Raw genomic sequence first — 25,441 nt, 5'->3', positions numbered from 1 at the left:
TACAGTACAGTACAGAGCAGTATAATGTGCATCAGTTGGCAAGAATATAATGCAATAAATCAAACTAAAGAGTCTTTCAGGAAATTGTCCATGTGCAGAAAAGGCACATCACAATGTGCTTGAAGCGCTTAATTGTTATATTTACCTGGATCCCAAATGTCCTAATTCTATGAAATTGCAGTGATAATGTTATTAACTTGTTTTTACCTGCCTGTACCAGAAAATCTAATGGTATGTAAGAACAGTCAGATTTTTGGTGCGATATTCAAAGTACAGTGTGTGTATTTTAAAAGGCCACAGTCCAGACAATTTATTTTATACTCCAGGCTACAAGACCCTGTGCCAGAATGTAAGCATTTACAGCTCCCATGGACCATGTTGTTTATGCCAGCAGAGGTTTTGGCCTAGTGTTTCTAATCACAGCTGAGTTTCACCTTCACCAAGAATACTCAAAACGAAGCATTTATTACTAGAGAAGATGTTGACACAGAACTAGAAATCACTGCAACATGAAAAATCCTCCTGTCAGATTAAAACCCTAGGTTTCATAATAAAAACAAAACTCAACCCATTGAGTGATGTAGCATAATTGCCAAAAATATTCAGTCATGCCTGTGAAAGAAGGAAAAGATTAATACAAACCACATTTGGGGTAGATAGTGATCATTTAATAAAAATATATCTTACCACATTTAATTCCACTTACTTCCATTTGCAAAGTAGATGTCAGATTATTTCCTCGGAGTAGCATAAGGCAAGCCAAACAGCAGCCTTGACTAAGAATTACTGAACTAACAAGATCAACAAAGTGATCAACAGGGGCTATTACAACTGTCTTCAGGACACCCACAAAGAGTGGCTAACACACCATCCATGTCACCGCTGCAGTTAGGGTTGGTGGAAAATACAGAACTGTCTTGTGCCTGCTGAGTGGTACCATAGAGAAATGGGACTCGGTCTGCGCATAAGGCTCTTTCTTTATACTTTTGAGATATCTTTCCATGCATGTAGAGTTTGCCAAATGTTCTGAAGGGGAGATAAGGTATAGAGGCAAGTATGCTACCATCACTTTCCAAACCTGCAGAAAATCTTTGAGAAAGTAAATCATTTTAGAAGAGCTCACACAGTACTCAATACAGCAGTATCAAGGATATTTTGTGTCAGTACAGGAAAATTAAGTATAATTGCAAACAAATTGTTTTGTTCTGTGCAACTTCAGCTATGTGGAAATAGTTTTACATTGTCTATAAATAGCCTGTGAAATACAAGAGCTTTGCTTATTTGAAGAGTTACAATACATGTCATACATAAGTGAGGCCTGAGACAGGATTGGTTTTGAAAGGGGGGGGTGTTGTTCTACAAGTTCTGGCAATAAACCAGGAATAGCTTCGGGCTATCGGATTTCGGAATGAGAATGTCACAAGACGCTTTCTGTTGGCTGGGGGGAGGGAGGAGAGTTGAGCCTCTAGTCCTGGAATGTCTATTTAGCAGCAGAACTTTAAAGATCTTACAGGACACAGAAGATAAGTTAAAACAAGGGCGGGAGGGGGGTGGGGGGTGGGGGGGTGGGGAACCACATGGTTTTTGCAGTCCCTCTAGTTGGAGCTTGTTTCCACTTAACCTGTTGTTGCCAGACATCGATTTTTTTGAGGATACTGAAGCAGGGATATCTGCACAGACTGAAAATCTACCGATAATATATGATTCTCAAACTGTAATCCTACATCAAGATAAGCACAAACATGCCAACCATAATCTGACGAGAATGCAAAAGTGATAAATTGTAATGCTTAAGTACTTTTTTCATAATGAAAAAACCGTGAAACACAACAGATGTCAATTGTCCTGATACATTAAGAAGGGCTGAATATGAAAAACTCTTTAAAAGATGGAAAGGACCGGGGCCATCAAGTGTAAAGATCACCAGTGGGACAAACAGCAACACTACAAGTATCTAAGGTTGCTAGAAGGAGCATCAACTGTGAGTAGGGTCACGAAGTAATAAATTTCATCTGCAGGTTACATAAATAGTTATCAGAAACTATTTCAGTATAGCCAGTTTTGTCTTGAGGAAAGCAGATGAACTTAAATGACCTCTGAAGTGCCCATGCAGTTTTACTCTTGTTATGTATAAAATACACAACAGAGTTAGTAACAACAATATATTTGTTGGTGATATTAAGCCATCTCAGAAAGTATACCAAACATAATCAGAGGCTGGTGCTAAACACATGAGAAATAGGTTATGTTTCACTGTCTTTTCCAAAGTTCTGAATCTTTTCTCATTAGCAGCTCATGTCAGACAGAGTTTGAAACAAGATATTGGACTAGAAGCCCTATTTGTCTAGACAATCTGCCTATTCCCCTGAAGATGTGACTAAAAATAATGTTTTCTCATATCCCATTCAAGCCCAAAGATAATGTAAGAAGTAAACGGGCAAAGGCTTAAAACGCATGGCAGGAAGCAACTTTGGCACGCATTGGTGATGTCTGGTACTTTCCTGACTAGAAACAGCCTACTTTGACACTCTTAGCACACCATAAATTTGTGGATGCGGCACTGAAATGTGTTCCTTCTCACTCATGAACGGGAAAAAATTAATCTGGAATGAAGAGGTCATCTTAGAGCACGTGACTGTTCCATTTACAAAAGTAATTTTTCAGGGTTACTGAATGAACAAGTATGTAAGGATAACTGTCAAAGGAACCCAGAGCCTTCCCTAGGTCCTGGTCACATGAACGATCTATATTAAGGACCACGTCCTAGCAACCCAGCCTTCCACAAACGCCTTTTCTCGGTACTGCTCTCGGTAACAGCGTTTTGCCAGCACCCCTGATGTTAATAATTCCCCAGCCGCCCGTGCTCCCAGGGGAGCCTTGCAAAACGCCGCCAAGGCCGCTGGCTCCTCAGGCCTGCCCGGGAGGACGCACCACCGCGCCGGTGGCACAGGCCCAGCCGGCTAAGGGCCGGGAGAAGCTTCCAGAGGTCTTGCCGGCGGCGGCTCGGGCGGGGGCTGGCTCGCCTCAGCTCGGGGTCTCGCGGCTGCCGCCCACCCGCAGGTAAGAGCCGCGGGGGGAACAACAGACGGCGCTCCCGCACGGCGCCCCGGGAAGCGGGCTCTCCAACACCTCGTCTGTTCGTAGGCAGCCTGAACCACACCTTGAGGGGAAAACCCTGCGGGGAGCGATTCTCCGGGGGGAGGGAGGGGCCTAGCCACCGCCGGGGCGGGGGGAGGAGCGCCGAGCGGATGGCGGCGGCCGGGCGGGGGGCGGCACCCGCCCCCCCTCCCAGACCGCCGCCGCCCTTCCCGCCCGCCGCGCGCGCCCCTCGCGCCCGAAATCCTGGCACCGGCCGGCGCGTTACGGGAAGCTCCTCCCCCCGCCCCGTGTCGGCGGCGTCACTGCCCCGCGCGCCAATGGCGGCGCGGCTCGGGCAGGGGCGGGCCTGGGGCGGGGGCAGCGTGACCGGGCGTGGGGCCGCGCGTGCGGGACGGCGGCGTGATGGCGGGGCGCGGCGGGGCCGTTATTTAGGGGCTGCCGGTGGGGCGCCGTGGGGCGGCGGCGGCAGCAGCGCCAGGTAAGGGCCGGGAGGTTCGCAGCCGTGTCTGTTTTTCCCCCTATCTCGCCTCCCCCTGGGGGGGCCGCGTTGGCCCGTTCCTCCCCTCCGGGCCGTAGCTGGGCTCGGCGGGCCGGGCCGGGCCGTGCGCCGCTGGCAGGGACGCCGGAGGGGGCGGGAGGGCGCGCGCTCGGCCAGGGCTGGCTGGGAGACGGGGCGGGCGGCAGCGCTGCGTCGCGCCGCTCGCTTCCCGAGACGATCCTTCTTCGCTCCCCTCTGACGGCAGGGGCGTCTGGCTGCAGCCTTCCGCGGCCGTCAGCAGTCCTTCCCGAGCGGGGGCCGGCCCGGCGGGCCCTGAGGGGACGCGGGCGCCGCCTCGCCTCCCCTCGGCGGGCTCTGACGGAGCTGGGCCCGGCGGTGGCACTTGAATGCAGTATGGCCTTGCCCGCTGCCGGGGAGCCTGGGGCCTCCTCGGTGTGGGGTCTGAGGGCTGTCGAGTCCATTTTCTTGCCGGTGTGCGCAGTACCAGTTGCTGGCGATGCCCCATCCACAGCCCTTCCCCTGTCTTGATGCGGTTTTACTGACCTGCTGGCGTGGCGCGGAGGCTGAGAGTGAAGATATCCGGGTTTTTCTTCTGGTGCCGTGTCTGTTAATACTGACAGTCGTAATTAATAAAGGTGTTGCGACCCTCACCGGACTCGTGTCTTTAGGGCTTTTTCAACTCTCCGATGAGCTTGGCCATATTATCGGAAGGCGGTTTCTTGTCGAAAAGCGATGTGTTTTGTTGCCTTCACCACAAGTGGTCTGTTCTTGTCGGCTGTAGACCAAAAGGTGGAAGGCTGGTGCTCTTGAAATAAAGGCACAATTTGTTTTACACCTGGTTCAACTACCGTAGGGATTCCGTGAGAAATTGGGGAGAGGCGAGTGCAGGGAGCAGCCTGGGTCGTCTGCTAACTTCCGATGTGCTGCAGAGTTCTAGTCATCCTTGCAGTGGGTCTCTGACGCTCTTCCTAAAGAAAAACGGTGTCATGATTTTCGTCTTGCAGATGATGAAACTGAGGCACAAAGGAAAGCGGTCTGCCAAGTGTTCTGGCAGTGCAGAGGAGAATAAATCCCAGTCTCAGTTTTCATCCTTGTTTTAGGCAGAGTAGATGATTGCCAGCTGGCAGCTGCTTGTTATTTCTGAGGCATTTCTGAAGGAGAAACCTGGTAATAGAATTATTTGGTTATAGTTTTGTCATTGCTGATCTGTCCTGTCACTGAAAAGGGGAGAAAAAAGACATCCACAACCTGAAGAGGTCAGATACTTTGAGGAGTTAGAGGCTTTTTTCTTCCACCCTCTTTTCTCTTACAGAACATAACATTTATACTTGTTATTCTAAATACTGTTACTTTCAGAGGAATAATGATATATAAAAGGTATCTGTTCAAAGCATCTAACTTCTGAACTTAACAAATTTATATATGTTGGTGTATCACAGTAGGAAAGTAGAAGAGGATGATGAAAATTTGAGATTACTTCCTACAAGTTAAGCGTGAATAATAATTTTTTTGGATCTTGTTTACATGTCTAGAAACGTGATCTCTTCAAGTAAAGCCTATATATTTGGGAAGGAGGGGGAGGTGGGGACTGTACACAAAATGGAGATATGCTGTCTCCCGTGCTGCTTCTCTGGAGGATTAGCACTAGCACAGTTGTATGAAAATAAATAAACTTCATGGACAAATTTTTACAATTATTCTTGTGTTAGCAAGAACTGTCTAAATTAGAGAATCAGTATTGGTGGTTGTCAGTCTTGAAGTGAGAGTGAGAGCATGGAATACTAAGGTATTATTTTGTATCAATTCATTTGCTTTTCAGATTAAGACTGGTTGCTAGCTGCAAAAAGAATCTGAAGTGTTTCAGAGAAAGTGGTCTGCAGTTTAAGAAGATAAAGAACTTAATTCTTGAAAGCAAATATTTGGTACCTCTGAAGTATTTCGATCATTTTGATCTGTGCCTCGTGAGTTTTTTACTGAGTGCTATATACTAAAACCTCAGAGGTAGGGAAAAGCCTCCTCCTAGAGGCAAAGGAATGAGTCATGTGGAGAAATGACTTGCCTGTTTGTTGAAAGGAATAGAGATATCATTTGTGTATAGGTCTTTTAAATATGAAAATTAATTTCAAAATATTCTGTGATATAATGTTATGTAAGACTCTTCAAATGATTTTCTTAGAGGTGCATGAGGTTGAGTCTCATAAATACTTTCAAGAAGGAAGTAAGCTGGGAGGAAGGAAGGAAGCTTGCAGATTAATTGCTCCTAATTAGAAAGTAGTTACAGCTTGAGAAAAGAAATTCCTTGAGGATAGTTACAGCTTTTAGATGGACTTTAAGTACTACCTTGCTTGTTATAAAACCTCAATCAGTAGCTGCTGCTGTGTGCAGTATCAGTTTCTGTGCTGGTTCCTTGCTGTATCTGCCTCGGCTACGTGGATTCTTAGTGATAATAGTGAGATTACCACTTGAAGCTGTAAATTCAGCTCTTAATTATTTTTGAGGCATTTCTAGAAATCTGTTTGCCAGCAATCTTTGGGCTTTTGTGATTGATGTGATGATGAGCCTTAATAGACCTAACACCTTCCTGTGGTGTCCATGGTGTTATCTATACTTCCTGACTTGCAAGCTGGCTTTGCTGGCAAGAACATGTTATTTTGGCTGTAGTCTCTTAAACTGAAAGTGTCATTTATAGGTCACTTGAACAGTAATTGTCACCTCTCTGAAATGGAGAGATAACACATCATTTGACGTATACCTGTATTCATTTTGGGGTAGTTTTCATGACTTATGAAATAAGATTTGTAAGACATCTCTCTGTTGCTCGGAATAAGTAATGATTTGTTTTGCATGAATGCCTGACATTTCTTCAAAAACTGTTATGCACAGATTAGTCATAAAACTCAGTGCTGTTGCTACCTTGTGCATATAAAGCCTGACTTTAGGGTCATTATTAGTTTTTCATAGGACACTGCCTGAAGCATCAGTGTAAGGTTCAGGCATAAAGGCTTACTGCTTTCCTTTCACAATGGTAGCAGAATGTGAAGAATAGTAGAAATCCCATATGATTTAGAGATTAAATGAGGTGGTCTCGTATGCCTGTCTTTACTGAAGTAATGGTGGTGTTTTAACAGGCTTTTTTTTTCCTTGAAGGTAACTTACATTCTATGAATTAAGGACTGTCACCAGCTGCAGTTCTAAATTGACCATGTTTTTACTGTGTAGTATTCTGATGGACTTTGGTCCTTCGCTATTTGACAGACTTAACTATGAAAGTAACATGACAAACTTCTAAAATCAGTTTCTGTGTTTCCCTTTCCTCTTCACTTAGTGGTCCACAGCAACTATGTAGTATAAATAAAATGTTGATTTGAAAGAAAATAAAATTTTAAAGAAAATTAAGAAAAAAAATATTAAGAGAAAAAAAGCTTCTGAACCAATTAGCTACTTCAGTGTTAGTTCAGCATCAGGTTGAACTTTCACTGTACATTACTAATACACTACACCAGCTTGTAAAAGGGAAGACTTCAGGCTGTGCTGCATAATCACTGAAACTACTGAGTTTTCTGTTGTGCTGACTTGCAATTTATCCAGACTTAAAGTAGTTAAATGGTGAACAGCTGGTGTTTAGCAACATTTCTTTTGAATGCTGCTTTTTGATGGAACTATGTTTTGAAGTTTTCATATAGTTTGTATGCAGTTTCTGCACCTGAATGTCTTTGCTGAGATTAGAAAACACTAGTTTCCATAGAAGTATATTCCTTAGCCTAATCTGAAGTATGGCTCCTTGTTTTATAAATTGTAAGCCCCACCTTATTATTTCTTTTCTTCTTACAGTTTTCATCTAGGCAAAGTGAATAGAGGCACTTAATGTAGCTCTGGTTCTTTCCCCTAGAACTAAATTTCAATTAAGAATCAGTCTTTTAAAAGCCAGAGACTAAAGCTTTCAAAACCAGCGAACATTAGAAGAGATTGCAATAGCCCCTTTATGAGTTCAGAGATGTGTAGCTTCAGTCGTCTTCAAACTGCATTGATTAGCTGGGGGAAGAGTAAAATACATCAGAACAGCCTAACAGCTCATCAGTGCTGAAGTTAGCATGATTTTGACGCTATAGTCACAACTGCTTTTTTCCTGTACTGTAGATGGGTGAGCTTTCCACTTTCTGTTGCAGGTGATGGATCATGAGTTTCAGTCTGCCTGCTTTTCAGGAGCTGAGTGCAGTAGCATAAGTATTGTAAACTGTGGAGGGTTTCTCTGCTCCCTCAAAACAGATACTAAACTTTCCAAAGTGCAAAGTAGTAGAGATTTCTACTTCAGCATCCCATGTATAAATCAATCTGCTCAGGACAAATAAAATGTTGCATTCCAAGTCTGGAAGACAGTAGAAATGGCATTTATTTAAAAAGATTAAGTTATCTTAGTTTGATTTCTTACAGAAACCATTGTATTTTAGAGCAAAATACATTATAATTCTATATTATCATTTACTTCTGTTGAGTTGGTTATTGCTTTAAGTGTTGGCTTTTGTTTCTTCAGGTGCTTCACAGTATTTTTTTTATTAACCTGGGCCATACTTAATATGACTTCATACGATTTTAACACCAGCAGTTCTTGAATAGTTTAGTGGAAATATTGTTCAGCCTGAAATAAATCATTACCTAAAAGAAAAACCATAACTTTGTAGTGATGTAATACTTAACTTACCTGACACTGCTGTTGATGTGGCCCCAATTGTGATACCGTGTGGGAGAGAGATACTGTATTGAACATTCTTTAAACAACTTCCCTTTTTGCCTTTTTACACCTGCTTGCTTCACTCTTCAGTGTAGAAGCTGGTTCTGCTGTTCTACAGCTTTTGGCAATTAACAGGCAAGTGGAGCTGCTTTTTTCCACCTAGCTTGTAGTTGCCCTCAGGGATCTTACGGGTTTCAGATCTTCTGCAACTCAAATTGTTCAACTTAAATAGCTTTAAATGGATTTTGCTTTAAATAACAAACCTTAAGTTCTATCCTTAATAGACCACAACAGGCTTTAGGTAGCAAGCAGTATTTCTGATAAATGTTAAAGTCAAGACACTAAAATAAATTCCTGTGTGCTGTTTTTATTCAGTGTCCTAAAGACCTAAATCAAAAGGGAGTAATCTTCACAGTTTGGTTGTATTCACCATATGAATTCATTAAAATCTGTGAAACCGACTGGGATTTCAAAATAAACCTTATTTTAAACCTTATTTTTCAGATAATGGAAGGCTTGACATTCACAATAAGGAAGAATCAGTGGGTTTAGTTCTCTTACTGTATGCTTTTAATAAATACCTAAAAATATATCACACTTAAAACTGTATGATGGTTTTCATATCCAGCCCAGTGAGAGTAGCTGAGTGTAACATAGAAAAAATGAGTAGCTTTTTAATATTCAGCTCCATGCTGCTACAATCTGATTATAAATAAGTCTTGTTATTTAGTTAAAAAAAAACACAAAAGAAGCTCTCATGGCAGATATAAATGTTTGTTAACATAACTGTCAAGTATTCTAATCAGCAATATTTCTAATATAAAATTTCTATATAGGAAACTTTGGTGGGCTTTGAGTAATAAACTCAAAGTATAGATGCAAATAAAGATACTGCTGAGAGATTCTGATGGCTGTTTTAGTCCTGACTACATTGGTGAGCCCTATATAGACTCTGCTGCAAAGGCTTGAAATTGGCGTTCATTTAGTTGTTGGTTTCTAATTCTTGTGAATAGAGATTTTTCTTTACGCTATACTATTTACCTTGATTTGTTAAAAAGAATGGCTTAAATATACTGATGCTTAAGGAATGAGGTTCTAGCTCGGTATTGATACATCCATGCTTAAATGTCTTGTCTAGTTTTATTGATTTATGTGAAATGACTTATGTCTTCCTGTCATTATTATAAACTACATGCAATCAAAGCAAATGAGTATTTCCTGTGATAAACTGCAGTTTATTTTCCTTCTGATAGTAGAAAATGTAGCTTTTACATTTCCCTTTCTAGGGAATACTGTGGAATTCCTTTAAACCTCTTAAGTTGTCTTGAGTAATTATAAAACTCAGAATACCAATTTCCAAAGAAGTTTCACCAGGTCAGTGAAAATAAAACTTCAGAAGCAGGCTTGCTACAGGAAATCTCACCTCAAACCTTAGTAAACCTAGAAATTCTGTGTTTAGTTTCTAGCTATAAGAACAGTATGAAGTCTACTTCTAGAAATCAGGCTGTTAACTAAATGCCCTATTTGACTAAGCCAACCTACCTATTCCTGTAAAGATGCATGAATGTAACTAAAAATAATATAGCTCATATGCTTAGTAGAGAATGATCACTGGCTTTTAGTGATTCAAGGCTGCTTTGTAACTGCAAGTTGAGAAATACAGGAGAGACTTTGTAGCTTCAAAACAACTGGTGGAAGCTGCTCTGTGAATGCTTCAGTTTAGAGAAATCATTTTGTAGAATTGTCAAAATGGAGAATAAGTGAAGTCTGCAAGGCAAAAATAAAGAACATAAGATGTTAAACTTTCCAGCTTTTGAGGAATTACAACCTTCCTTGTAAGGTTTTGAAGAACTAGTTAATACTTTTTCTATAGTAGTCAACAGTTCTTGATGTGGAAGCATTGTGCTTTGTAATTCTTAAATTTTCAGTCACTCTTGTGAATGAGATACATGGTTTTATGGTGAGTTGTTCTGAACCTTGTGCAAAGCATTTACATCACTGCCCTTGAAAGATAGGAAAGTATGGTAACCATGATGAAATTCACAGGGTTCTGTTTTCAAACCTGAACCACAGTGTTATGTGCTCTATTCTAGCAGAACTTCCCACAGAAGAACCAGTAATTTTGAGGGACAACAGGAAAACCTTAAGCTGATACATTTCTTAAATTTGTAACTGAAGAGATTTTAAACTGCATCAGTTGTCTTAAGTAGACACTGGATTGTGATATAGCAGTGAATAATGTGGAAACAATTTGCTCATTCTTTCTCTAGAATGAGAAGATACTTTCAGGAAAGTGAATGTGCATTCCTGAGAAATTGTCATAGATCAAATACAAATCTGAATTTGACACTGATCTAAAGTGAAGAGTAGTAGGTTAAACTTTAAAAAGCAAGTATCTTTCTCTGTTACAGGAATTCTGTGCAGCATGTTTTCTGGGTGGAACTGGGTGGCCCATGGCTTGTATCTGCTCTGGAATATCTGTTCTCTTGGAGGTAAGACTTGTGTCTCAAACATGAGGCTTGTAGAACATCTCTAATCAGATGCTTGAAGTACATACTTGCTTTTCATCTAGATACTGCAGGGTGGGGGCAGAAAGCAAGGTGTATTGGGATAGAAGGACCTAATCTATGCTCTTAATACCATAGTAAAATAATGCATGTTAAACTAGTACTCACTTCTATTTGTGGCTCATCTGCATACAGAGATAGTGAAGAGCAACTTCAGTCAGTGGAAGGTTGCTTTGGTTCCGTTGACATGATTGGAGCTGATCACTGTAGCAAACTGAGTTTTATATCACATATGCCAAAAGTGTGTCTTGGTTAGACTAAACACTGTTAAAGCAATAAGCTACCAATGAACTTCTGCAGTAGCCTCTATGATCAAGTTAGAGCTGTGAGCCTCTGCTATTGTGTAGCAAATGATCGTCCTCAAGATGTTCAGTATGACTGTTGTTTCAAGGCAGTATTTCAGTTATCTCTTTTCATCTTCAAAACTTGCTGCTTTTCTCTTTATGTGCTTCTAGCAGTAGTAACAATTTTGTTGTGTTGATGTTCTTTTGTAAAAAGTACTATCAAATGTGCAGTGTTCACTGTAATTCCCAAATATGCTTATGGTATACACACTGAAGCTTTTGAAGTGGACAACTCAAGTGTTTAACTGTTTGCATGTAATTCTTCTAAACCTAGTCCACCACAACAAAAGTGTGTGCTTTTCCCTATTTTTTGTTAACTTTCTCAACGGAAAATACCTTTTTAACTGCAGGGGTAGCCTCAAGTGTATTACCTTCCTCCTTCAAAATATACTAAATGTTCAGTCCTTGACTTTCCAAAGGCCCCTGTTTATTAACAGTGCTTTTCTTGCTTGGGAAAACGGCTTCTGCAAAGCCTAGGGAACACTACACTGGTTTTGCCCCTTAAATCTGCTTGATGGTCCGCTAATACATTTCAGTTTTATAACTGTCAGGTTACGAATTCATTTCCTGCCTAGACACATGTAGTATTTTTAACATTACACTCATGTTGTGTTAGCAATACTGATTATGGAATGATCTATAGTTTTTAATAAAGATGCAATTCTTTGTAGTTTCAGGTGGACTTGTGCAGTCATGTGGTCACATCATCCCAGAGTCTCCTGTATTGACCCTTGGTTCCAGTTTCACAGCCTTATGCATTTTGAATGAGAGTTGTCTTGACTTTGGCAATATCTATGCTAATCAAATTATCTGGAAAACTAAAAATAGAGTGGTACCTAAAGAACAGTATCGTGAAATAAACAGAACAGTTTCCAGTGTCACATTTAATGACACTTCTTCGATAGCTAATCCTCTGACATGCAACATTTTAGCAGATGGACAGATTGAGCAGAACATTTATGGAATTACAGTTACAGTAGGCTGTAAGTACCATTTTTCTTGCCTTTTATACTGGTCTTAATACAATTGCTTCTGAAAAACAGGAAAAAGAATGTGAACAATAGAAAGTGTTCCCATCTTGAGACACTTGTTTCTGTTCACTCAATTCCTGAATAACTGTATGAAAGCATTGTTATATTACATGCCATCAAAGCTGGTAAATATGCACGGAATAGTTACCTACAAAATAGAAAATATCCTGGAGTATTTCAGTGTTGAAATAAGAAGAAAACAGAACGACAGAAAAATGTTGAAGCAGGAAGAATTGAGTTGCAGAAAGAAGATGTGAATTTAACGGAAATAGATCCTAGGAGATAAACTAACTTTTCCTTACTTCTGCTTTAGCATTCAGGGAAGTACAGTAAGGTCATATGTCCTGCTTTCATAGTAACACTGTGAAATTAAGGTTTCCTTCATTAATGCACTGTGAAGTATTTAGTCCATCTGTATCACTCAAACTAACCTGAACTGCCATAAGGATGAAACATACTATTTGGATTACTCTACCTCTATGCATAAGAAAATACTTTTAACTAATAAACTTTCCTTGTTCAAGCATGATCACTCTTGCATAGTTCTGAGCACGTGCTCTTTGAGATGATTGAGATCTTGAGAAAGTAACATGAATTACTTAATATATTACTACTTAATTAGTTGGTGAACTGTTTATAAAATAACTGTTCAAGTGTCTTAATATCAGAGTATGAATGGCTGATGAATTATGTTTCCTCCTAGTGTTGGCAAAAGGTATTGAAGTTGTGTGGTCTGTACAGAAGGCTAGCTTGATTTCGCAATTTAATGTGTTTCTAAGAAGCATAAGTTACAAAATGCTTTCACAGGCAAACAGTATTTCTATTTAAAGTTCTATGGGTAAATATCTTACTAGAAAAGATGTGACAGGCAAAATATATGGAAAGGTAAGTACAGATATAATATCCCAAGATGATAAACTGAATGAGAGTACAGATAACATTCTAGAGTAGTAATTCACATATGAATCTTGATACATTTATATTTAAAGCAACTATATTCTCCTATTAATTCAAGAAAAATTCTGTAAACAATAAGAACAACAGGTATGAGAAGAATACAGCTATTCAGGAACAAAACTAGGTTTTTACTTACAAAAATGTATGGTAGTTTTGTTGAAAATAGCATTCTGCTTGAAAGGAAATAAGATTCTTCAGATACATTATAATCTTACAAAAAGTGATATTCTAAAAGCTAGAAACAAACTCTTTGTATGCTATGGTTTGAATTTAAGAAGGAAAAAAATTGTTCAGCTGGACTCTGAAAAAGCTTCTTACACAATACTGAAGTGCATTGATGAAGAGCCCGTATCTGTCTTGGAGGTGTTTGCAGCTAAAGAAGGATGCTTTGGTGGCTCAGGTGAAGGAGAGCAGACCTGTCCCAATTGCCTTAGGGCTCAGGTTATTTGAAAAGTCAATATATGCCAGTTCAGCTGTAGTGCTCATTAGCATTTTTTCTGTGTGAATTAAAATAGATTTAGATGAGGGATGGTAGATACCAGGGTTTCTGCCTCAAAGAATGAGAAATCTGTGCTGTTCCATATTGTCAGGTCCTTGTTCCTTATACAGCCTACTATTTCACGCAGCAGCTGGTTAAGCTTCTTGAATGCCATTGCTGGATGGTATCTAGCACATTTTGCCCCCTCCTTTAGAAACAAATCTGACTATAAATACTTCTGATGTTCACTGAAATTGCTCTGATGGGACACTTAACATGACTCTTACTGGATCTAAATGTGGGTATAAAATAATTATTGCTAACTGTTTCTGTATAGTGCCCCCAGAGAAGCCCAAGAACCTAAGCTGCATTGTGCGTCAGGTGTCAAAACTTGCATATCCTATGACTTGTACCTGGAACCCTGGAAGGCCTACGTTCCTGGACACTCACTTTAGGTTGAAGTACAGATGGTAAGTAGCCCTCTATAGAAGATCTAAATAATGTTGAAGAATACTACTTGTAGGCTAAACTAAACTTCCTTAAAATTCCTTGATACTTTGGAAGGTTCTTAGCAAGTTTTCTGAATCATTGCTCTCTATTTTGGGGTGAAGGGAAGAGTTAAAGAAGTTCCAAAGTAATTCTAAGTCAGACTTGAAATATTGTTGCTGCACTTGTTTTGGAGTAACAGATATCTCATATTTTTCTGTTCTTCAAATACACAATTAGTGTGGCTTGAGTACAGTACACCTAATTGTCATGTGACTGGACCAAAATTATGTACTTGATTCTTTTCTGAGGTGACTGTTCTAGCCCATTCTAAACAAGTAGATGTCCCTGCTTACTGCAGGAGGGTTGGACTAGATGACCTTTAAAGGTCCCTTCCAACCCATATCATTCCATGATTCTAAGTAGAGAAACCAACATAGAGCAACTGGATTCTGTAGAGGTATTATCTACTATGTATTTCTTAAGAACTCAGAATGGTGTTCGTCCATCATTAATCGTAACATTAAAGTTTCAGCCAAAGTCATGAAAGCTTCAGCAAAAGTATTTCTCCTGTGAAAGCAAATTAGCTTAAGTATTTTTTCAAACTCTTTAGTCTCTTGTAGCTATCTTAAAATGGAGTGGACAGAATTGTCGCTCTGCTCTGGAAAGAGGAATGACTGCCTACAGCTTTCCATCTACCCCATTCCACTAGTGTTTTGGTAACAAGGGTAGTAGAAAGTATGGATAGATAGAAAACCTTAATGTTTTGTAAATCTCCTGATGCCCTAGAACTATCTGCTGTTAGTGTAGCAGAAGATGGGGAACAGAAATTATTGTTTTGCAGGTGTAACACTGTATTCTTGACAGATATGCAGGTAACACTAACTACATCTTTTAATGCATTAATATGTTTCTATATACTAGCCATATTGCTTTTGATTAAATGTATCAATTCTTGATCTTTATTTTTTAAACTAAGGCAGGTTTTAGAAAGTTTTATAATTACAATCCCATGGCTTGTGCTCTTGTAAATATGTAATTTGAAGTCAGATTTTTATTCCTAGTTTCTATTCTAATGCAATCATGCATTTGTGGCTGAACAAGCCATTCTAACCTCTTCACCTTTTCTTCCTGCTTACAAAGATAATTGCAGAGGGGAAACATACTTGCTAAACTGATTGATAGCTCTGATCTACTTAAAAAGATTGTCTAAAGGAAACCAAACTTACTGCTTTATACCTTGTTTTTCCTTCTCTTCTATTTAGGCCACAAGAGAACTTTCCTGATTGTATACCAAAAGATGTAAACAATTCTTGTATGATTACTGATGTTCAGTTCTTTGTTAACCTGGAGGTCTGGGTAGAAGCAGAAAATGCTCTTGGGAAGGCTGAATCTGATCCTCTTGTACTTGATCCCATTGAGATTGGTAACTATATTCTTCTTAATGAAACTTCAATAGTGCATAACTGCTGCTTTTGTGCATATTGCTGAATTGGTATGTTAATGTTTTGTCACCGTGAAAAATAACGCTGTCAGAATATTGAACTGCGCTGGACAAAGGTAGGGAAGAGACTTGATCACAATTCAGATAGCAAATTCTTGTTGAGTAGTCTGCTTTAGAAAGTGGTCTGAAGTGGCAGCCATCTGAGCTTGTGAAAGGCTTTAATGATAGTGTTACAGCATAGCGCAGCAACTGCTAGAGGCATCATAAAATACAGCTGTAGATGTTGACTAACTCCTTCTCTTCTAGTTAAACCTCTGTCTCCACACAACTTATCAGTCAACTCAGGAATACTGCCTACTGTTCTGAAGCTTTCCTGGGAGAATCGGATTTCAGTTGCTGTGATGAAGCTGAAATTCAATATTCGCTATAGGATCATTGGTGACACAAACTGGATGCAGGTAATACCACTGATGTCCCTTATCAGTCTTCTGCTGTAACTCAGCCATTTGTCAAACTGCAGAAGTTCCCTCACTACTGCAGTTCAGAGGATTCACTTTATTATCCTTAGGCCTTATGTGGCCTCCTAAGGTAAGTTTGTCTGGTGTGTTCATAAAAGCTGTGATCTAGGGTTTTTTGGCACAATCTAGACTATGGTGATCTTTTCTTTGTGGACTCTCTGCTGTCTTCCCCATCATGTTGCACTATGTTTACTTCGAATTTTTATTCTGTATGGGCAACATCTAAAACATTCATGAACTTTCATCTTCTTGCAGAGTTGCAAAACCTCTGATCTAAATGTCATTTAAAGCTTGAGAAAACACTGTTCAGTGCTGAAGTGCTTTTTTGAACTTGCTGTACCTACACTTGTGTCACAACAACCTCATGTAATGCTGCAGGCTTGGGGAAGGGTGGCTGGAAAGCTGCCTGATAGAAAAGGGCAGGGGATGTTGGTCAACAGCTGCCTGAATGAGCCAGCAATGTGCCCAAGAAGGCCAGTAGCATCCTGTGTCAGAAATAGTGTGGCTAGCAGCACTGGCGGAGTGATCATCCCTCTGTACTCAGCACTGGTGAGGCTGCACCTTGAATACTGTGTTTGGTTTTGGGCTCCTCACTACAAGACAGACATTGAGGGGCTGGAGTGTGTCCAAAGAAGGGCAATGAAACTGGTGAAGGGTGTGGAGCACAAGTCTTATGAGAAGCAGCTGAGGGAACTGGGGTTGTTTAGTCTGGAGAAGAGAAGGCTGAAGGGAGACATTATTGCCTACTTGGCAGTGTTAATTCATGGTTGGGCTTGATCTTACCTGTAGTGCACTACAGTATGTTCACATCATCAAGAGTTGTGGGTGTTTTCTTCTACATCAGTCTGTGGACATATTTTCAATAGCTTCTCAGTTCTGCCTTTCTTAAACCTTCTCTGAGCAGCAGTATACCAGAAACCCTCTTCTCATCAAGATCTTCCCATCTTTTGTTTCAATACAGAGGCCTAAAAGTATTCTGAATTTCATGATTTCTTGAAAGGAAGACTGCTTCTGTCTTGCCAAAAAAGATTGTTTGAAGCAGGTAGCATAACACAACTGCTTGTGACTAATGTAATGTATTCCTTTGGAAGAACTTTTTGAGCTTTACGTGCAGAGATTAATAACTAAGGTCACCTGTATTGATATTTTAAAGAGTACTGTTCTGCACAGCTTATTCTGCAACTCCAGGATCTGCTGATACATTGTCCTTTTAAGTCCTTCTAACATGTCTTGCCCATCTAACATGTGCACAAGACCATTGAAATAGTAACTTTAAAAACAACAGATCTTACTTAGCTGTGGTAAAATTTGACTACTTTGGCAATTATTTGCACTCAGGAGTAACTTCTTGAGTGTCCTGTGTGTGTATTTAATCTGTAGTCATTCCTTTTGCAGAGTTGCTCACTATAAAAAACCCTTAGTTGCAAGTGGAGTCTGTGTGTGTGTACCTACATGTATCTACTGTCTGCATCACAAATCTGTTTCTGTACCTACGCAGTAGGAATATGTTCTGGCATTCAGTTCTTCATCTAAGATAAAGGAAAGAGCTTTTGAAAATAAACTAATTTATTAACAAAAGTATGAACTACTCTAAAACAAACTATTTCCAATGACAGTTAAGAAAAATTGTTCTGTATCAGTGGAAGCAATGATCCTAGATTCTCTAGCTTTTTAGGAGGCTTCTAGCACAGGTATCTTGCAATCGGTAATCAAGCAGATAACCTAGCAAACTTATGCAATGTGACGTGGGATATTATGGATCAGTAAGTTGAGAAATTATATGGGGAGGAAGGAGAGGTAGACATAAACTAATTAAAAAAAACAGAATGAGGGATTGTCCTGAGAACTGCTTACCTATTCTAGTGTATGTATTGTATTATACCTGATAAATACATGCAACTACGGCTGATCTTAAACTACAGTTGAGGTTTGAAACTTTTGGAAATAAGAGGGTAGAAAAACGATGTTGTTTGTATTGGGTATGTATGCAGTGGGGAGCCCTCTTGGCTGGGAGCTGTAGTAGCACAGAACTCAGCTTTGCAATTTTTGATCAGTGCGTCTAAAATCTTTCTCCCATTTACAGGTTCCTCCTGAAGATACAGCTTCACCAAGAACTTCATTCAGTGTTCAGGGGCTCAGACCCTACACAGAGTATGTCTTTTCCATTCGTTGCATGAAGGAAGATGGAGTGGGCTACTGGAGTGACTGGAGTGAAGAGAAAACTGGGGTCACCACTGAAGATAGTAAGTAATATGTGAAAGTAGGTTGCTGACTTTCAGAATGTGTGGGTGCTCAGCAGCTTGGCAATAGCCAGCTGAAACTGTGTATCCTCACTTGAACTGTTTGTTCATACATGCAAAAAGGATCTCCTGAGTTTCCTTCAGTACTGACCAACTTGACCCATGTGGTCCAAGGAGCATGAGAATAGCTTCCCATAAAGGAAAGGAGGTTCTCCCTGAAAATAGCTAATAGGGGAGATAAGGAAGAAGAGTTTTCTTCACAGAAAGTCTTATTCTCAGTCTTTTGGAAGAGATGTAGGCTTTATGCTTTTTTTTTTGTTCTGAAGGTTATCTTCTGTAACAAGCTATTCTGCCTGTGTGAAAGTTTTTTGATAGAATGATGGCCTGCCTTAGTTTATGAACAATTTGATATTTAGGAGGCAGTTGGATAAAGTCATAGGTCAACAAGCATAAGTATGGAACAGCAGACTTTAGTCATATAGGGTACATCGACTACTTCACAAACTTTTTGTTGTGAAAGTTTGTGAACTTCACAACTAAAGCAATGATAAAAATTTGGTGTGTGGGAAGTGTAGCCTTCTATGCAACAAAGCTTCTAAATAAAACACTGGTTTACCCTTACCTTTTCCCAAGGTATTCTGCATCTACAACACATTTTTGCAGCTTTAAGTGGCTAGCAAGCCTCTGCACTGTCTTGTACCCACTTCTTTACAATATTCTGCACACAGTAATCAAGAGTCTTGCTGCTCATCACTGAGTGGTTGTCAGGAGGAGGAATAAGAATGCCATCTATAAACCTCTGATTTTATGCAGGATTGGGTCTGTGTGGAAAATGGTTTTATTTAGGTTATATTTAACCACAAAAATCGCTGTTTCCTTACAATTTCTCTTCCTGATGTCATAATCATTGGGGTGGTTGTCTTGTAGATCTGGACTTCTAATATCCTGTCCCTTTGCAGTGGGGTGAACACTGGATTGCTGCTGTCATGATCTAAGGAGGAAAACCTCTTACCAGCATCAGCTCTTCGAGGGCAGTATTTGGATTGCGTTTAGTTTTGCACAAAAGGACTTTGCAAGCAGGTTATATGCAACTTCAAAGTGTAAACTTACTATTTAAGACACACAAAAGATAGCGAACCACTAGGTTAAGCTTTAAGTTCACAGCCCTGGAAAAAACAAATGTTTAAGAGCATCAGTGAAGTGTCAGCCTTCACTGCTTTGTGGAACAAATCCTCAGTATTGCAGAGTTGCTGACATGTACCAAATGTGTTCACACAACAGCTCATCAACTTGGCTGGCCCTTTAGTTCCTTATGAAGCTCCAGTCAGCTGTTATGACATTGAACTGTATGTTCTGCAGGTGTGCTGTATTGCCCTGGACTCATTGATACTCCTTCAGGCCACTGGCACTGGGACTGCTTCTGCAGTTAGTGTCTTTTAAGGTCTTTGTCCACTGCATTCCACAGTGTGTTTTTTAACTCTGCTGATTGCTTCCAGTTGCTCATGAACACATGCAATTGCTTCAAATGTACTGTGACATTAAAGTAGCTACAACTGTGTTATGAATTTAATACACTCATGGAAGCTCATGGAAGTCATTGCAGTATTTCTCCACTGGAGAGGCTCTTCTGCAGGTTTGTTCTTAAGTACAGAGACAGTAATTCTGCCAGAATTGTGCCGAAACCATTAGTTGAGTATGTTTAGTGTGTTCTGTTAATGATTTTTGTTTTGTTTTACTGGTTTTGTTTTGCAGCATTTCATGACTTAGCAGGTGTTGCAGCAACTGTAAACTTGTACAGAATGAAGTTACCCAACAGTAGCTGAGCAGTAACTGTTGGAATGCTAACATTAGAATCACATCCCTGTATTTTTTAGAGTATGAAAAATCCTGTTCTCAAATAGTGGATTCTTACATTAACAGAACAAAAATACATGCCCTATATATATACAAACACAACTAAGACCTGTGCATTTGGCCCTTTAATTTGCTTTCTAAATAAAATCCCCAGGCTTTGCTGTATAACTTACATTTCTGGAGTCTGTTTTTCTTTTGTCGTTGATATAAAAAGCCCACTTAGACAAATTGAAACTAATTTAACATCTTAAAGTAGATGCTTGAGAAATATTAGCTGGTATCTTCTTGAATATGAACCTCTGCTGGTGTCAGAACACCCTACATGAGTGTCTTGCTTCCTGCTAAAACTAAAATGAACTAATTTCAGTGTACAGTCAGTTGTTGATGAATACCTATGCCACAGTTGTGATACGCTGCAAATGTAAATACAGTTTGGTTTCTGCTGGTAGAACAGCATTTTAACAAATTCTTATAGCTCTCTTTCCTCATAATAACAAGATAGTTACACTTTTTCTGCATTGCTTGCTAATCAGTTAGCTTTTTTGCTGTTGTAGCTATAAGTTGACAGTAAAATAATTTGCTGTGGTAAGTTTGTTTAGGTGTGGTCACCTCTTGCTGTCACTGCCTAGATGCACTTGCAAATTCATAGAATAGTGGGATAACTGAAGTAGGAAAGGAGCTCATAAGGTCCATAGTTCCCTGATCTGTTTTCTACCAAGTGTCAGGCTCAGACAAGGGACTTCAGGTTGCAATTTTGGCAAAACCTGTACCAAAATTTTAGTCATTGTTTTTTGCTGTACAGTTGCCTATTGCAAAGGTTAAGTTAAACAAGCAGACACTGGGCACTTATACCATTGTTATTGCGCTCAATCAAATTATAAAACTGACTTTCAGATGTTGTGCTTTGTCTAAGACTGTTGGACCCTATTCCAGGAGATTGCACGTTTGCTTGCCTCTGGCATTCAAAAGATTTGGTGTTTGTCTCATTAGCAAGCTTCCAAGATACAGGTTTATTTACCACTACTGTATTCAGGAAGGCATACTTCTGTATTTCCATATGGTTTTATACAAATGTTATGTTTCCAGGTGTTAAGTACTGTAACTATCAAGTGAAGTTTCAATGGAATCCTTAAATGCAAAGGCAGAAATTGTACAGTCATGGTGCTGAAGAGAAATGCAAGTATTCTGGCAACTTTTAAATCTTTTGACAATTGTTCTACTACATAATCCTTACCAGGAAACATGTACTTTGTACCTCCAAATAGTAATTAGGGATTTGATTTTAAAAGCTTGTTTGGCTTCCTCCTGAATCATCAGTAGCAGCAACACTGGGAATCACTTGCTGATATTTGACTTTAAAGAGATTTAAATGATGTGGGGATTTTATGTCTTGTTTTTCCAGGAACTTGGTTATTATCAGTTAGAAACTCTTCCAATTCTAGTCTCATGAGGAGTGAAATTACTTTAGCTTGAGCCCATCTCCATTTCTTTTCTACTTCGATAGCCTGCAAGACTGACTCTGTCTGGCTGGTACTGATCCTCATATGGAACCAATAAATGGACCTTCTGGTTGTGTACCTGATACCCAGTAGGGAATCTGTTATTCCCTCCGACTGCTACAAATACTTTGTGATATCTATTTAGCTTCTAAGTCAGCTTCATTGGTTTTGTTGGTTTTTTTAAATGTGCTTTAGCCTTTCCTGCTTGCATTCTGTTCTGTAACATCCTGTCTGTTTCTTAATGCATTCCAAGGTGCCCTGTTCTTACACAGTCTGTTCGGTGCAGCATTTCAGTGCATTTCTTGAAACAGTTAAACAAATAGAGGTTTCATTGTCGAAACACCACATTGCACTTGGAGCTTTAACTAAACGTGCTAGATCAGAAATCCTTCAGTTTACCCTAATTTACCCTAATTGAGTTCCCAACAATGAGTTTTGATTGAATTAACATGTCATCTTGTATTGTTGAAGTAAGATGATGATTGTAGTGTATATGCTACTTATTTAAACATAATGGAATTAATATGTACATAACACTATTTCTTCTGCTCTACACAAAGTTCACTTTCTCTAGGGGAGATACTTTAAAATATTCTTTCAATATTTTAATCACTTCTTTCGACTCTTATGGTTTTGTTTTCTGTGGTTACTATCTCAACCTTAGCAGTGAGGATTTCAGGACTCACTGCCTGTTTAGGCTGTGGTGCTGTTCTGCTGTGGTGGCTGGCTTTACAAAAATACTGCTAGAGCGATTAAGTACCTATGTTTTATTAGTCTCAGAACAAAGGTGTTGTAGTAGAAAAAGAACATAAAGCCAATCATGTTGCATTCATCATCTATATTCAGCAAGATGTACAATTGCTTCTGTTTCACATGAATCAAATCGGGGTACTCCAATGAGATTGATAAGGAAGAGCTTCCTTTGCTTCAATTTCCATTTCTCCTTCCCTCCTAATGTAAAGCAGAGAAGATACACACTGTGGGCTTGATAATGTTTTTAGGAGGTAAAACAGCCAAAACATCATGATTGATATAAATATTAAATAAAACTCTCAGAGAAAATAAGTCTAGCAAGATTATAAATGTAAATGCATTTTAAGATCATCTTTATTAGGGCTAAGGCCCTCTCAAAGGATTGGCCACTTTTTATTGCTTTATGCACTGTAATAGATTGATTCATTCTACTTTTGAAATGAAATTTATAGTGGACATACCACTTGACATTTTTACAGTACTGATGTCAGAAGGTATTGTAGTATTGCACAAAGGTACTGCAGTTCTGTTACACTTTTTAGTATAAAGGATATAGGAAACTTGAGAAATTGTGGCTGGAAAAATTTTCTCATTGTTCTGCACTTTCCTTTTTTAGATGATTAGATACTGAGGGGTAGGGAGTGTTACAGCTACAGACCATAGCAAGGCTGGCAGTATACGGATATGCAGGGCTGAGCCTTTGGACACAGGCAGCATGGTGTAGTTTTGGTTGTACCTCTCTCAGCACTGCCATCGTAAGCCTGTGTTGCAGATGCTCAGCATGGTGACTCTCAGTTATTTTGAAACTGTACACTTAAAGCAGAACTGGTGTTTTGTTTATCCCTTCAGGAAGTCTTTCCGTGCACATGTTCCACTTAATATACCAAGTCTTATTTTCTTTGAGGAACTAAGGAAACACTGCTTGTATATGCTTTTTTTAAAAAAAAAAGCAGTAAGCATCTAATGATAGTTGATGAATTCAAATATTAAATAAAAATACTTCTACTATTAAGCATTATTTCTTTCATCAGAGCCATCTAAAGGACCACCTATATGGAGGAGCATTGCTGCCTCTCACTCACCAACTTTCTGGACTGTGCATCTGATGTGGAAGGTAAAGCAACATAATATCTTCAGGAATTGAGTAGTCTTTTAAAACCATGATTTTTTTAAAGTGGCAAAATTTACCTCATCAAACTTGAGTAGATATCTGGGACAGTACTGGTTATATTGATAGAAGTTACTTCAGTAGTACTATTCAAATAAATAGTTATGAAAAATTAAAAGTACATATGTAAAGGCTGTCAATTAAATGACACATATCTGTGATCCAGTGTATACAGAATCCACTTTCAGATTCCTGGCTTGCTGTCCTGAAGCAGTCTGTGGAATTAGAATCTTTCATTTGGAACAAAGTAAACCTCCATGTTATTCCTGCTGTATCCTAAAACTTCTATAATACTGTCTGGACAGGGATACTCCAGCTGCAAAATTCATTAAGCCTAGAGAAATTCCAGAGGCCAGACTTACTAAATACAGCACTGCATGTTTGCATGCAATAGTCTGCTGTGTTTAGTTGTCTGATTAGTCCCAAGCTGAGAAAGTGAATGCAATTATGGTCAGTCCCCATCTCCTGCTTTCTTTTGGTCTGTGAACTTTGTCACATTTGATCTAGCTGTCTCTTTATTATTACTTTTTCCCTATTACTATGTGGCTTGTGTGAAGTTACATGTATATTGATGGAGCGTCATTTTCTGATGTAACTCATATTCCACATGCCAATTCTGACATTATTTAGCTTAGAATTAGAAAACTGGTGTTACTTTACAGTTTCACCAATTTTCTCTTAGGTTGTCTGAAAACTAATACTGTTATAGAAAAACATAGTATTTCTGTGTTGTTAGATAAAGTTTTTTTCCATGTGTAATAAAACTAATCTGGCTGTTTTGCATTTGTGTTCAACACAGCTTCATTTTATGTCACTGTGTTGTAAAGTCACATAAATGCAGTTTTTACCAACACACAGTTCTGCAGTCTTGACAGAATAGCTTTTATTAAACTGCTAGGTAGGATTGTGAGCCAAGAAAAAGATCATTTAAATTAGAAATAGTTCTGGATGTTACTGCTTCACAGAAATGGAACGCAGGTTATTTGTGTTTCTCTTAAATATGCAGCTATTTGGTCTGTGACTTGCCTTGCTCTCAGATCTTTAAGTTGTGCATCAAAGACATTAAAGACGAAGTCATGTTTGTTCAGTATCAGTCTAACCAAAGATGTGTTTCTAACAGGCATTGGAGCCGTTTGAAGCCAATGGAGTAATCTTGCAGTATGAAGTGACTGTCAGATCTAAATCATCTCTCTCCAGTCTGGTAGAGAAATACAATGTTACTACCACCAACCTTACATTAAAGCTGCCAAATGGAACTTACGAAGTGACTGTGATTGCCCATAACAGAGTTGGGGCATCCCCTCCATCAGTTTTACTTATCCCAGCAAGTAATTCAAAAGGTTAGTATCCTAGTCATGTTGCTTTCAAATGCATCTGCATGGCTTTTGTTATGAATCTTTAGTGTTGCAAAATGGTAGCTTTTTACTTGGACACATAACTGAAGTATTATTATCTACAGTTTTATGCCTTATAATTATGCTACCATTTGTGTACTAGGAAATGTGCGAATTTATGTATTCACAGGTTCATATGAAGCGATGTCTGCTATTTTGCTGTTCTTTTTAATCCTTGGAGCTACTGTGCAGTATATTAGCTGTTGTTTCTTTTCTTAACATAGCAGGTGTTTTTATTTTCTTTTTTAAAAAAATGAAAGCATCCTTTACTTCATGTATGTACCATTTCACCATTGTTTCACTTCCTTCTGCTTTCGATCTCCTCCCTGCCTCTTTTTGTTCTCGTCTCAGTCTCTCCCACCTTTTCAGTATCTTGCCTGG

The 25,441-nt window shown here is 39.4% G+C and overlaps 1 protein-coding gene across 4 annotated transcripts in view; it reads left to right on the top strand.

Annotated features, from left to right (window-relative positions):
• Nucleotides 1–3,478: 3,478 nt before the first annotated feature.
• Nucleotides 3,479–25,441, top strand: part of IL6ST (interleukin 6 cytokine family signal transducer) — a 74,922-nt gene continuing 52,959 nt past the window's right edge. For 3 of the 4 annotated variants that reach the window (XR_012635588.1, XR_012635589.1, XM_074932495.1), the window contains exons 1-9: nucleotides 3,479–3,577; nucleotides 10,739–10,819; nucleotides 11,910–12,221; nucleotides 14,042–14,174; nucleotides 15,456–15,616; nucleotides 15,941–16,092; nucleotides 18,236–18,395; nucleotides 23,530–23,612; nucleotides 24,787–25,006. Coding sequence is in view for 2 of the 4 variants with exons in the window: in XM_074932495.1 (XP_074788596.1) it covers nucleotides 10,753–10,819; nucleotides 11,910–12,221; nucleotides 14,042–14,174; nucleotides 15,456–15,616; nucleotides 15,941–16,092; nucleotides 18,236–18,395; nucleotides 23,530–23,612; nucleotides 24,787–25,006 (1,288 nt within the window). In the remaining 2 variants the exon portion in view is untranslated. Of the gene's footprint in view, nucleotides 3,578–10,738; nucleotides 10,820–11,909; nucleotides 12,222–14,041; nucleotides 14,175–15,455; nucleotides 15,617–15,940; nucleotides 16,093–18,235; nucleotides 18,396–19,319; nucleotides 20,746–23,529; nucleotides 23,613–24,786; nucleotides 25,007–25,441 lie in introns of those variants that run through there. The other variant, XM_074932496.1, reaches the window with a different exon arrangement.

The sequence above is a fragment of the Athene noctua genome, chromosome Z (assembly GCF_965140245.1).
Source record: "Athene noctua chromosome Z, bAthNoc1.hap1.1, whole genome shotgun sequence".
NCBI classification, from domain to species: Eukaryota; Metazoa; Chordata; class Aves; order Strigiformes; family Strigidae; genus Athene; species Athene noctua.
This window is presented reverse-complemented; position numbering and strand designations above follow the sequence as displayed.